The 13,687-nt window shown below is 47.1% G+C and overlaps 1 protein-coding gene across 7 annotated transcripts in view; it reads right to left on the bottom strand.

Moving 5' to 3' along the window:
* Nucleotides 1-5,865: 5,865 nt before the first annotated feature.
* The window catches only part of ZKSCAN1 (zinc finger with KRAB and SCAN domains 1), a 50,107-nt gene continuing 42,285 nt past the window's right edge, over nt 5,866-13,687 (bottom strand). For all 7 annotated transcript variants that reach the window (XM_059414488.1, XM_059414486.1, XM_059414489.1 and 4 more), the window contains one exon: nt 5,866-12,807. In XM_059414488.1, the coding sequence (XP_059270471.1) occupies nt 11,915-12,807 (893 nt within the window). In that variant the 3' untranslated portion in view covers nt 5,866-11,914. The remainder of the gene's footprint in view (nt 12,808-13,687) is intronic.

Genomic DNA, 13,687 nt, shown 5'->3' with positions numbered 1-13,687 from the left:
ATAACGATGACCATATGGTACAACCATAAGAAAGCAAATGAGCCATTAGCTACCTCACCTAGTGGCTCACTGTGGTGTCTTAACTGCATTTCCTCTTCAGAGCAGTTTTGAACCTGGTCTTGATCGGCCTTGTTCTCTCACAAAATGCAGTCATTCTTCTTGTCAGTCCTTCAAAATATTTGAACACTATGATGTCCCAGCGATCTCCTACACCGTTCCATGATCTTATCTGAAGGTTGCTTCTGAATCTTGGACCATACACGCTTGCTTTGGTGGCACATACACTCATCTTGGACTGTAAAATATTCGAACTGATCTAAGGCCCTTGGGGGGTCCACAGTTTCTAAATGACCTCCACATTCCCATCTTTCTCTACGCTACCAAACTGTCTTTTGTCTTGAAAGAGAAAAAGAGGGGCATGTGGGTGGCTCAGTGGGCTAAGCCTCTGCCTTCAGCTCAGATCATGGTCTCAGGGTTCTGGGATCGAGCCCCACATCAACCTCTCTGCTCAGTAGGGAGCCTGCTTCCCCCTCTCTCTCTGCCTGCCTCTCTGCCTACTCTCTCTCTCTGTCAAGCAAATAAATAAAATCTTAAAAAAAAAAAAAGAAAAAAGAAAGAGAAAAGCATCTCTTGTGGCTGAAGTCTGGAAAGGAAAAATCTACCAGTGGTTACTGTAGGCTCTAGCTTCCTCCTTCCCCTTCCAGCAGCGTGGTGGTCATGTTTCTCCCTCATATGGTGGCTTTCTAGATCTTGCTTGCACATTCTGGCCCTGCTTATTTTTGCTGCTGTCACTATGCTTGGTCAGTAGAGGGTAATCGTACCTCGACCTCTTCTAGAACAGGGCCGGGCAAACTTCTCACCAAGGACAGCTGTGAAAACTTGCTTTTTTATTTCCCAAAAGGAGTCCGCATGTACCACATGTTGGGGAGCTGCAAAGACATTCATTCAGCTAAATAAATGAAAGGAGGGATGCTTGGCTGTCTCGGTTGGAAGAGCATGCAATGCTCGATCTCAGGGTTGTGAGTTTGAGCTCCATGTTGGGTGCAGAGATTACTTAAAAAAATTTAAATATTAAGAAAGAAAAAAAAAAAAGAAAATTAAAGGAAAAGAGAATACAAGCAGAGTGATGTAGTTAGACAACCCGTAGCTTACAGCTAGAGCCCTGTGGCTAGTGAGCCTTGGGAAATTTAGATCTGCAACTTGATTACCTGGAAGACAGACAAAACACTACCTCCTCTGACAACTTTAAGAAATCCCTACCAGCAGTGTGGGGTTCAAAGTCACAACCTTGAGGTCAAGAGTTGTAAGCTCTACCAACTGAGCCAGCCAGGTGCTGCACATTCTCTGACAACTTTAAAGCATTTGGATCACATGAAAGTGAACCAGCTGTGTAACTGACTACCCCGACAGTAAGAGATTTGTAATCTTCAACATTCTTATATTGTTTCTGATCTTCTCTCTAGTTTAATGTTACCCTCTTCCCCCCTTCCCCAGGGATAGAGATGTGGCTCCACCTGTCACAGACCCTTGTTTTTAGTTCTGCCCTCTCTGGTGAGAGCCCCTGCCTTTTCCTTATTAAGAGAGGTTAGGGATGCCTGGGTGGCTTGGTTGGTTAAGCCTCTCTCTCTCTCTCTTTTTAAAGATTTTATTTATTTATTTGACAGAAAGAACGAAAGAGGGGACACAGGCAGGGGGAGTGGGAGGGGGAGAAGCAGGCTTCTGGTGAGCAGGGAGCCCGAATGTGGGGTTCAATCCCAGGACCTTGGGATCATGACCCCATCTGAAGGCAGACCCTTAACAACTGAGCCACCCAGGTGCCCCAAGCCTCTCTAACTCGACTTCCGCTCACATCCTGATCTCAGGGTCATGAGATGGAGTCCCACCTCTGAGCCCCTAGACCTGGTCGTGCTCAGAGGGGCGTCTGCTTGACAGTCTCTCTCCCACTCCCTCCGCCCCTCTCTCCACTTGTCCCTGTGCTGGCTCTCTCCAAAAAAAAAAAAAAAAAAAAAAAATCTTAAAAATAAAAAGATTAAAAAAAAAAATAAGAGAGGGTAAAGCTTCCTGCCAAGACTTTTACAAGAGTAGGTTGCAAGCTGTTCCCCTCATTTTTGGAAGAACCCGGAAAAATTTGCATTCTCTTAGAATAGAAGGAGATCACGAAGGACATCTGGCCCAGCCCTCCTTCATGCAAAATCCCTTCCTGTGCGGGTCCCCTGATGTCCCCCAGCCCAAAGCCTGGATTGATGCAGCTCTGGCTGGTTCTGCACCAGGTTCTTTCTTCTGCCTGTGGTTTCCACAAAGGCTGCTCCCACTTGTGCAACTCCCTGCACCATCCCGGGGCCACCATTCACCTTATCAGGGAGTGATCAGTGAACTTTATGGTTATCACAACTTGCCAACACAAGGCAGTCAAGTAAGTGTCCTGAGCAAGGGGTCCCTTTTTCTAATTTGTCCGAGTCCTGGGAGCCATGAGAGCTGCCTCCATTATCTGCCCTGCTCGTTGACGTACCTCTTTCCTTTTCTTATTCCTTGTGCATGGCCTGACAATAATGTTTGTTGAAAAGGACTTTTGTTCCTATGTCTTGGACTCATGCAGAGCAAACCGAGTCCCTCTCGCATCCCTCTTCAGATATTTGAGGGCAGAGACCAAGTTCCCAGTGAGTTTTCTCCTCACTAGGGAAATCCTTTGTTGGACAGACGAGGTGGTTTGCTTTCCTTATCCTGCACTTGGATCGTTTCTCTTTTAAAATGTGGAATCCAGAAGCAAGTTTCGGGCACACAATATTAAGATAATGCAGGTAGGGGAGACTCAAGAATCTGGAGTGGAGGCCATGCTTTAGACTTGGGGGCTGCGGTGACTACTAGCAGAGGGACTCGGGTGGCTTAGGACAAGTAAGGCTGCTTAAGCCTGGGCAGCAATTTCCATTATTCTGGGGGAAATCCGGCTCCTTGGAGGATCTGGGATTGCAAAGGGACACACATCAGCTGAGGGGGTGGGGGGGGGGGAACTTGAGAGAAGCCCAGAGGCCATGTGAAATTTTGTACCTAACATTTGGGACTGAAATGGGCCCAGAGCTAGGGTCCCCAACTTCACAAAGACCTGATTTCAAGGTTACATGTGTTTCAGGGACTCGTGGGATGGAGGACATGCCAGCATGTTTCATTTTTAAAAAATGAGACTTTAGTGAGGGGTAAATAAACATCGAGAAGATTGAGAGGCCCCAGAGGAAGTACGAACAGGTAATATTTTTGGCACACTTAGGTCAGGCACGGTTGTCCATGCTTTACATAATGGCTCATTTAATGCTTATAGTAACTCTGCGCCCATTTTGCAGTGAGGTAACTAAGATACAGTGAGTACGTGGTGGGTAAAGGATTCGATCGTCCACTTGATGCCTGTGAACAGTTAACCACTGTGCTAGGCTGCTCCATAAACGTAGCTGTGGGATCACGCAAGTGACTTATGAAGGAGGGAGAATTGAGCTCATAAAGGAGAACAGGGGACAATGAAGCAGTGGAAAGAATCCGGTTGTTGCTAGAGTCACACGCTCGAAGATCCGGCTCTGGGCGCGCCTTCCCCGCCTCAGTGGAGCCTGCGACTCTTGACCTTAGGTTGTCAATTCAAGCCCCGCGTTGGGTGTAGAGATTGCTTAAAAGTAAGTAAGTAAACTTACAGGAAATACAATAAAATCCAGCTCTGCCATTTATCTGGTAAGCTGCTTCATGTCCTGGGCTCGTTTCTGCACTTGTAAAACGAGGCAACCATCTTTGCAAAACTGTGTGGGTTAGAGAAAATTCATGGTTATCATTTGTGAGTGAAGGAGAGAGAGGGGCTGAAGGACAAAGCCACTGACAAGAGTTTCAAGGAAATGGCCAAACGTTCTAGAAAAGGGAGAATGGAGATGAGAGAAAATGCTGTCAAGAACACCCGTGATCTATTGTGACGTGGTTTAAGTGGTTGGGGAAGAGCTGAATTCCCGGAGCTTTAAGAGGGAGCTAGGCAGGGGCGCCTTAGTGGCTCAGTGGGTTAAGCTTCTGCCTTCAGCTCAGGTCATGATCTCAGGGTTCTGGGATCGAGTCCTGAGTCAGGCTCTCTGCTCAGCAGGGAGCCTGCTTCCCCCCCCTCTCTGCCTGCCTCTCTGCCTACTTGTGATCTCTGTCAAATAAATAAATGAAGTCTTAAAAAAAAAAAAAGGGAGCTAGGCAGTGGAGAGATGTGGTCATGGTCCATTCGGGAAAGGAATTTGGTCATCAAAAGACTGTCTTGCTCCTTAAGGCTACAGGTGATTCAGGGTGAGGAGGGGCATGGAGGCACCAGAGAGCAAGGCCAGGGGCTCCAGGGAGCAGGAAGGACCAGCGGGTAAGGCGTGTCCCAGGGACCTTGGGCCCTTGGGAAGGAACACAGAGGGGCATCTGCAGAGAGTGACCATGATCGGCATGGGGCTTTGGCGATCGGGAGACACCCCGCACCGGGAACCCGCGTCTGCATGTTTCCCTCGGGCAGCTGTGAGGAAGGTCCAGGCATAGAGGCAGGGGTGGCAGCCACCAGGTTTGACTGCACAGAGACTGTGGGTCTGCACAGAGTGGAAAGTTGAAGCTCCTGGAAGGAACCCTAGTCCTTGACTTTTGTGTGTCCTGAGGGCTGCAGTTAAGGCACTGTCCTCTCTGTGCCCAAGGCTGATTTTTTTTTTTTTTTTTTTAAACCGGTTCCTGGAGGAGTCCAGCCGCTCTGCCCTGCCCTGGCATGCGGGGAAGCTGGGACCCCAAACTGATTTTATCAGCTCAGGGCCAGAATCTGCCACCGACCCCATCCTCCACAGCAGTGACCAAGTTCAAGAACGTGTTAGATTTTTCCCCATTTCTGCCTGCCCTGTCCCTCAATTTGGTTCTCTGGAATCACTTCCTAAGGCACACAAGCCCTCACTTTAGTTTCTGCTTTCTGGGGGGCCCAGGCCAGGCCAGTGGCCCAGGAAAAGGTGAACTTCCCCTGAACTGTGAAGATCAACGCAGAAAAATAACCTCCCCCAACGTGCCATCTTTTACTTACTTCAAGTTAAAAATAATTGTTTATTCCACTAATGCCCTGGAAAGCAAGCAGGGAAGAGTTATTATTCCTTCAGGACCCTGAAACCAAAGCAGATAGAACACTTTGTGCCTTGATTCTGGTCTCTAAATAGGGCGAATAAATCATTTATTTAAATGAGACAAAGAGGGCGCCTGGGTGGCTCAGTGGGTTAAGCCGCTGCCTTCGGCTCAGGTCATGATCTCGGGGTCCCGGGATCGAGTCCCGCATCGGGCTCTCTGCTCAGCAGGGAGCCTGCTTCCTCCTCTCTCTCTGCCTGCCTCTCTGCCTACTTGTGATCTCTCTCTGTCAAATAAATAAATAAAATCTTTAAAAAAAAAATAAATGAGACAAAGTAACAAAAACAATCAGAGTTTGTTTCACTATATTATGCAATAACAAAACCAGGTTATTGGGTGAGAGGTCAGTGTCCAAGTTTGAACTATCAGATCACAGGCTGACTACTAGGGTGTTCTGTTTTTTTCTGAGTTTCATAAATCGGTCAAAGGTTTTACTTTAACGGTTCCATCTTCTGAGAAGATTGTATTTGGGGGGGAATCACTGAAAGCTACTTTACTCCACGGTTTTTTGATCTGGCTGCCCCTTTCCAAGAAGCTACCTAGAACTTGGAAGCTCACAGGAAGGAGAACATGTTCATTGCGCGAGGAGGGCCTGTGGGTCACAGTTCCAGTTTTTACCTTTGAAATTATGTGGGTTTTTTTTTTTTTTTTTTTTTTTTTTGCCTCATCCAAAATGTGAGCATTTATGCAACCAAGAGTGAGAAAAAACAAAAGCCACCAACATTGCCACCTAGAGGTGATAATTTATTGTTTTACCATGACCCAGAAGAGAAACGACATAAAGAGATATTTATTACAATTCCCCACAATTTCCTTCCCCATCTGCTCTAACATTTGTCAGACACCACCAGCCTCCTAAAATGGACCATTGACTATAAAGGCATGTAAATGGTAATTTGCTCCCATTTCTCGTGATGGAAACTTTAGTCCTCCATCAAGTTTTCAAATTATTTCCAATAGAGGAGTCCCCTAGCTTTTTAAAAAACAAACCACTTTTCCTCTAAGATTCCATTAATTACTCAAAGCAGCCTTCCTAGAAAGGTTAATGAGGATTTTAAATGAACAGATTCAATTTAAAAATCACCTACTGAACATCTACCAAGCATCTGGACTCTTCTACAACTAGTGAAATGAAAGGCCAGGTTTCAACAGTAATAACTTAATTCGCAGGTATACAAAGACGAGTTTCTTCTTTTGGTCTAATTTATTCTAAACTAAGAAACTAGGGACTGACAACACAGGAAAGGTTTGTCTTACCCAGTCTACAGATAAACAAGACAATGCCTGAGTTAGCTCTCTATATAGATTTAGGCTTATCATGTCGACCTGGTTGTAATAATCTATATTTAACTACAAGTTAATAAAAATACATATGTTCCTTTTAAAATAATCGCTGATTTTCCTTGCAACGTACCCCCCCCTTAAACTCATATTATTTTTAGACCAAGATTTTCCTGCACAATCACCGTCCACTGTCCCCCCTCCCCCCATCTATTTGATCTCACGGAAGAACCCCGGCTACTAGCAGAAGCAGCTCTAAGCCTAACATGCTTTGTCCTTGCTAGGGCAGAAAGAAACCTTACCTAAACTGTTGAGGTTAAGGTGAGGGGGAAGGCAAGCGAGCACAGACCCACCTGAGTGGGGGCGCCTGCAACTGTCTAATCCCTTCCCTGGACCCAAGGAACTTAAAACCCAAATCTGAAACCGGAATGAAATCCGAGTTTTAATGCCACCTTTCACTCACAGGTCTCATTTTTTTCCCCCCCCCCAGTACCTTAAAACACTCAGCCTCACTGTTTAATGAGTGCTTGTGGAAGGGAGAAAGTTTCACTTTAGGACCAATTAGCTCTGCTGACCACTGTGTAACTCTTAGATGAGGCATGATTCTTTAATGGAGGGGAGAAATCTTAAAGACATTTCTTTTAAAGCTGTTGAAATAACAATGCTTAGAAGTCAACCTAATGACTCTCCTTACCTTTCACTGTTTCAGGATAAAGAGAAAAACATGAGGTTTGTGGTATCCGCTGTGAAAACAGGACCAGACAATATGAAAACTATGTTCTCACGTTAAGACATTCTGTCGGATGAGACGTTCGAAGTGTTTCTCCAACTTTTGTGTGACCTGCAGAATTGGAGATGGCTTAGCCTCCCTAGAACTTCAAGTTTGTTTTACAAAGCTTTGAAAAGTAAAACAGATAATTTCATCTTCAGATAGAATAAAAAATTAATTTGAGTAGCAAAATAAGTAACTGCTTTTAAATGTACAGTAGTGTGTCCATTCTAAAAACAAAACCTAAACCTATGTTAGGAAAGCTTTTCAAATAATGTTTATTGAATTCTCCAGTAGTAGTTGAAATAAAAATCTACTCTAACTTCTATAAAAAGATCTATTTATACCACTTAATTTCCTCTTCTCTGATTCTACATTTCACTTTGCAATCTGCAGACCTTCATTTGGTTTCCCAGATGGGGAACCCAGCCCCCTCATAAATATTTCTGAGAAGTTGCTCAGAGTGGGACACACAAAACCATGGCCCCCCTGGTAAGTATTGCTGTCACTGTCTGACTACGTTTTAATACTGTTACTCCAATTCGCGTAACGAATGTTTCATGAGTATGGTAGGATGAACCTGGCTAGCTAGCTTCTGATGAGGACTTCAGGGTGACCAGACCCTGGAAGAAAAGGCGATCAACTCTAGGATAAAAAGGAGGAAAAAATTCCTTCACAGCTACAAATCTTCAAAAGCCTTTCAACAGTCGTGGGGAAGGAACAACCCAGGGAAGAAAGTTGGGGGCAGGGAAGGTACACAGGAGCGCAGCCAAAGGGAATATAAAAATGCTTCTCCAGCCTTGTCAGAATAACTTCCTGCCATGCCAGGAAGTGGATGTATCCATGCCCATTTTCCAGGAAAGGGCCCATCTTGCTGCTTTGCTATCCCAAATTTCCTAAGCATGAAGATGAGTTAGTAGGGGAAGCAGGACTATGGTTTCCACTGACTGGTCAGGTTAAGTGGTCCCACTGGCCTTTCCAGGGCACTCTCCATTCTCAATTCATGGAGAAGCCCCTCTCCCCCCCGGAAGCTCAGAGAACCCATTTTCTTTGCCTGGAATGGTGAGCTGGCAGCTAAGGGGTCTGCTTTCTGGCTTTGAAGAGAAAACACCCAAGAAGCTGTATGTTTCTAGGAACTGTTCCACTTGAGGGCCCTATTAACCTGTCTCTCCTAAGGAAACTTCCTAATTTCCTCTCCAGATTTGGTAAGCACCAAACTATGAAGGTTTTCTCTCATATTCCCCCACTTCAGGTCTGTAAATGGACTTTCTGTCTATGCCCACCACCACCCCCTTCACTACTCACTCCAAAACTTTGCTCTTTTGGAGTGATGTGTTCTGTCAAATAGATTAAAATAAAATACATTATCTGTCTACAGGGAATATACAGAGTAACAACCGGGGCCAGAGGTACAAAACACAGACACAGACATTGTGGTCATACAAAATATACAGAAGTACTCAGCATGAACAATTTTTGCCTTCTTTTTAGCATTTCCCCACTTTTTTTTCTTCTTCTTTTTCTTCTTCTGTGGATCCTCTGGGGTTAAGATCGAGCTTCCTCTGCAGTGTTTCTGAAAGTCATCACATGATTGGAACAGACTGACGGAATTCATTTTCTGTCCGAAGCAACGAGTGGTATACGTGAAAGTTTCCCTCACATACAATATTAATAAAGTTTATTTACAGCGTAAGCTTTCTGATGCTAAGGGCTGAGACCGCATGGAAGGCTTTGCCACATGAATCGCATTCATGAGGTTCCTTTCTGGAATGAATTCTCTGATGTATGTGAGATGTCAACTGTCACACACGTCAAACACGGCGAACTCTCTGTACAAATTTTGCACAGTCTCACTTTTATGCCTTTGATTGAATACTAAGGTTCTTACTAATCAGGATGCCTCAGAGGTCTGTAGTCTCAGGCTGTCGCTTTGCCTGCCAGGCCGGAGCAGAAGAAACAAATTCCCCGCAATCTGAAGAACTGCACTTCTTGTCCTGGCAAGGCTTCTTTCATAAGGCATATTCTGAAGAACCTTCAAAAACTTCCATTAGGTCAACGAGCATGCTAATGGTTAACTACGGAGTTCTTCAGCTGTGAACACACTGCAGCCGGTCACGCGCTTCTGAACATCCCGGCGCTGAGGAGCCGAGGCGAGCCCGTCTGACCATGACCCAGTTACGCTTCGCACTGGGCAGCCGAGGAATGGACGCGACGTGAACGGGTTTTCACGAGCAGCCGGAGCCTGGCTTCTTCAAAGAGCGCGTTTTCGGGTGGCTGCTTGAAGGGAGGGCGCCGGCCACAGACCCCGGGCAACCCTGGGGACCACCTCGTGGCTGGCGCGCGGGACAGAAACGCGAGGCGCAGGTGGCGCTGGACTTTCTAAAACACAGCCGAGGGCTGCGTGAGGCCAGCGCGCGGCTGCGGCTCCGGAGAGGCCCACGTGGAAGCAGCCACAGGCGGGGCTCGCTGCCTCTCCAGAACAGTCGGCGCTGTGCGCGGTCCCCGGGGCCGAGGCGCCTCAGAGCTCTCAGGGCTTCCCGGGGGCGAGTGTCGGCGGTGGCGAGCGAGCCCTCCGCGGCGGCTCACTGGCCGCAGCACACCTTCAGAGCTTTTCCTCCGCCGCCGCCGGACCTCCTGGACGCCTCCGCAGGCAACGCTGGCGGACCGGCTCCGGAGCTCCAGGAAGGTCGTGGATGGTCCCAGTCACAGAGAGAGGCCAGAGACTCGCTGCTGCGCAGAATGGAAGTCTGGTCTGCAGCTGAGGCCCCAGCTGCCCCCACTCGCTGGCTCCCCCTAAAGCCCAGCAGGCCGCTGGGCTCGAGTGGTCGGTCGGCGAACAGCTGGTGGAGGGTGAGTTTTCGTTGTTTCTTGAGGGATAAACTCAAACTCTACCTGGTGCTCTCCGGTTAGGGGCAGAGTCTTCGGGTCTGCTCTTGGTCTGCTTCTAAGTTCCTGCGGGGCTGTCCACCACCATCTACACACTCTCAAGAGCAGAGACCTCTCCACCCAAGGCCCTGAGGGCTGCCTACGTCGCCCATGATTCCTGGCTCCCCCGGGTGTGTACCCGAAAACAGTCTGTCATTAGTTTCTAGGGGGCGTGTTGCTTCTTCCTGCTTTCCCCCCACCTTCTGCCTTCAGGGATGAGAAACAGAGAAGACCCTGTGCAGTCCAGGTGTGAGATGACCAACCACATCTCAGCTTGTCGCTTGTCAGTGAACTCGGAGCAATGAACACAGTAATTGCCAGCTAACGGCATCAAATACCTTTGCAAAGCTTCTGGAAAGTATGGGGGTGGAAAAACGCACTCCACACCTTTCCTTGTTCTGAAAAGCAATAAAAAAAAAAAAATCACATCTTTTGCACTGTATTATTTAGTTACAAAGGATTCAGAAAGTGCCTAAATGATCACGTTGTCCATCAGCTGACTGAAGAGAATTCTGGCTAAGATATTTTTGCCCCAGAAAGGTATCAGGACACGGCCTTAGGAACAGTTGCTATTTTTCTGAAGATGATGACAAGAGAGTCGTTTCTGACATTCCATGGTATTTATTCACAGATCTGTGTGTAGAAGAGTCTATGCAGGCAGCTAGCCAGCGGCTTTCTTCTAGTCAGGACAAAAGGAGAGTCAGACCTTAGAGCTGTAGCATGCTCGCACTCCGAAGGTCGGCTTCACAAGCTGGGCCAGGCTACCCTACTTCAGGTACTCACGATTGACAAAGGACTTCACCGGAAGCGTAGAAGTCCTGCTGGAAGTCAGGTGGAACGAGTGCCTCTTACGTGTTCAGCACCGTGTCCAGTGCTGTCAGGATACAGACGGATCCCCTGACAATCGAAGCATCTCTCTGGGGAGGGGGCGTGATGAAAACCCGCATACACGAGACAACAGAGAAGTATAAGACAGTCTATGATCAATCAAGCGCTAACTTGTGGAGAAATGCATTTTGGAGTGCGACAGTGCTTTCGGGATTTCAAGCAGGGGGAGAAGGGTTTCGAATCATTGTTGCCGTTTCAGGAGGATTTATCTCAGCGATGAGGATAGAACCATCTACATTTGTTGCGGTCCTTTGGAACTGTAGACTGGTGCACATACCCTCTTTCAGGAAGAGCTAGAAATCTTTGGTTTGACACCGATCAGCACAGTCCTAGATTTCTATAGCTTTGGCAGGCTACCAGTGATCATATATATAACTTAACGTGTATATATAACTAGGTTGAGCAGCACGTCCCAATGCAGTTTATTTTAGCGAGTCCTCTTTTTTTTTTTTTTTTTGAGAAATAAGGTATACCAAGATGTTGGCCAAGTAGGGCTTGTTTGCGGAAAGCAGCTTAAAAAACCCCAGTATGGCTTTCCTGGAGCCAATCTTAATCTTTCGATTCTATGTTGTGGTTGCTGAGTCCGAGAGCGCCTTAAAGGTATCCTCATTACTGAAAAGCTGGACGTCTGACTGTATGTGTGCTTTTATCTTGTGTGGAAAGAGTGTGTGGATTCTCCATAGGACTAGCTTTTCCCTGCAGGGATCGTGTGGGAGGATTACACGCCCACCAGACGATGCAAAGGCGGAACACTGCTGATGGAACTACAAGGATCCTGAAGTGTGAGTTTTTTTCCTTTTAATCTGTTGAGGCCTTCTTTTTTTTCCCCTCCGTGGGCACACATCTCTGAAGCAGTTTTTGGAAACAAAAGGGGGAAATGGCTTGTTGACGAATTCTGGAACTCTCACTCTACACACAGCTTTTCAGGAAGGCGCCGAATGCATCGAGGGAGGCAGGGCTGTACTCGGAGGCCCGCTCTCTGGTGTGGATCCTGTGATGCAGAGTGAGGGTCGAGCTCCGCGTGAAGGCCTTGCCGCACTTAGTGCACTTATAGGGCTTTTCTCGGGTGTGAATTCTCCGATGCAAAATAAGGTACGAGTTTCGGTTGAAAGCTTTCCCGCACTCACTACATTCATAGGGTTTCTCCCCCGTGTGGATCCTCTGATGCTTAGTCAGGTCTGAGCTCTGGCTGAAGGCCTTCCCACACTCGTTACATTCATAGGGCTTCTCCCCAGAGTGGATCCGCTGATGGAGAATGAGATTCGAACTGTGACTGAAGGCTTTGCCGCACTCGTTACATTCATGAGGTTTCTCTCCGGTGTGGATTCTCTGATGCAGGACCAGGTTGGAGTTGAGGCTGAAGGCTTTCCCACACTCACTACATTCATAGGGCTTTTCCCCGGTATGGATTATTTTATGGCGAATAAGGCTTGAACTCCTCGTGAAGCATTTACCACATTCATCACATCTGTGGGACTTCGCTCCTGTTGGAGCTTCTTCAGGGGTGTTAAAGTTTGAACTCAGGCTGAAACTTCTTCCCAAACCTTTACCCTTCTCCCTTGGACCTCTCTCGCCCGCGGTGGGTTTTTTTTCCTTGACCGTAGCTGGGCCTGAATCTTTTTTTTCTCTTCCAGTTTTTTCCTCAGGGTTTCTCTGTTGCCTTTCTACTGTTCTGCCCTGCTGTTCACGTTTCTCTCCAAAATCTTTCTGGAATCTTCCTGTTGTCTCCCCACGTGGCGCTGAGTCTTCTGCAACTTCAGCCTTTGAGGTTGACTCCTCATTCTCACTCCTGTTTTCACAACCTGACACAATAGAAAATACAAATGGCACCATTTTCTTTTGAATATGTGGGTTAATCAACTGACACTGTTTTCCCGGAAGCTTCTACTTGCCTGCAAAATGACCTTGCAGTATTAATCGGAGATGAAATCGGAGAAAAACAGGGGAATGAATCGGGACAAAAGGGAGCAGAGTTAGGGAAGGAGAGGGCGGGCTGAATGGGAGGACAGCAGAGGGAGCACTGGGAGAGGGTGGGAATGCACACATGGGAGGGGGGCGGGGGGAGACCAGAGGGAGCAGAACAAGTTAGGGAAGGAAGGGAGAGGAACAAAGTAACATAAGGGGTCACAATTCACAGTTGTAGGATTTGATCATCCAGTAATTAATATAAGGAATATACATTAAAAAAAAAACATCATGTGGGGCACCTGGGTGGCTCAGTGGGTTAAAGCCTCTGCTTTCGGCTCAGGTCATGGTCCCAGGGTCCTGGGATCGAGCCCTGCATCGGGCTCTCTGCTCAGCGGGGAGCCTGCTTCCCTCTCTCTCTATCTGCCTCTCTGCCTATTTGTGATCTCTGTCAAATAAATAAAATCTTAAAAAACAAAACAAAACAAAACAAAACATCATGTTCTGTTTCTAATATTAAGTATGAGTTTGAACAAAGGGAATAGAGAGGTCCCTCGTAGAAACGGTAAGTGGTACTAGCCCACAAAGGAAGACATATACATAGTTAATAAAGGAAAAGTGAATACTCTGGTTCTGTGAGATTTTTAACAAGTCCACAGTGAGTGGACAGCACAGGAGCTCTGGCCTTGGCAAGTTACAGCGGTCTTCAGACACAGGAATTTCTCTCTTCCAGCAAGAGTAGCACAGAGCTGCCAGCGCTCCATTGTCACAGATGAG

The sequence above is a fragment of the Mustela nigripes genome, chromosome 11 (assembly GCF_022355385.1).
Source record: "Mustela nigripes isolate SB6536 chromosome 11, MUSNIG.SB6536, whole genome shotgun sequence".
In the NCBI taxonomy this organism is placed as follows: domain Eukaryota; kingdom Metazoa; phylum Chordata; class Mammalia; order Carnivora; family Mustelidae; genus Mustela; species Mustela nigripes.
This window is presented reverse-complemented; position numbering and strand designations above follow the sequence as displayed.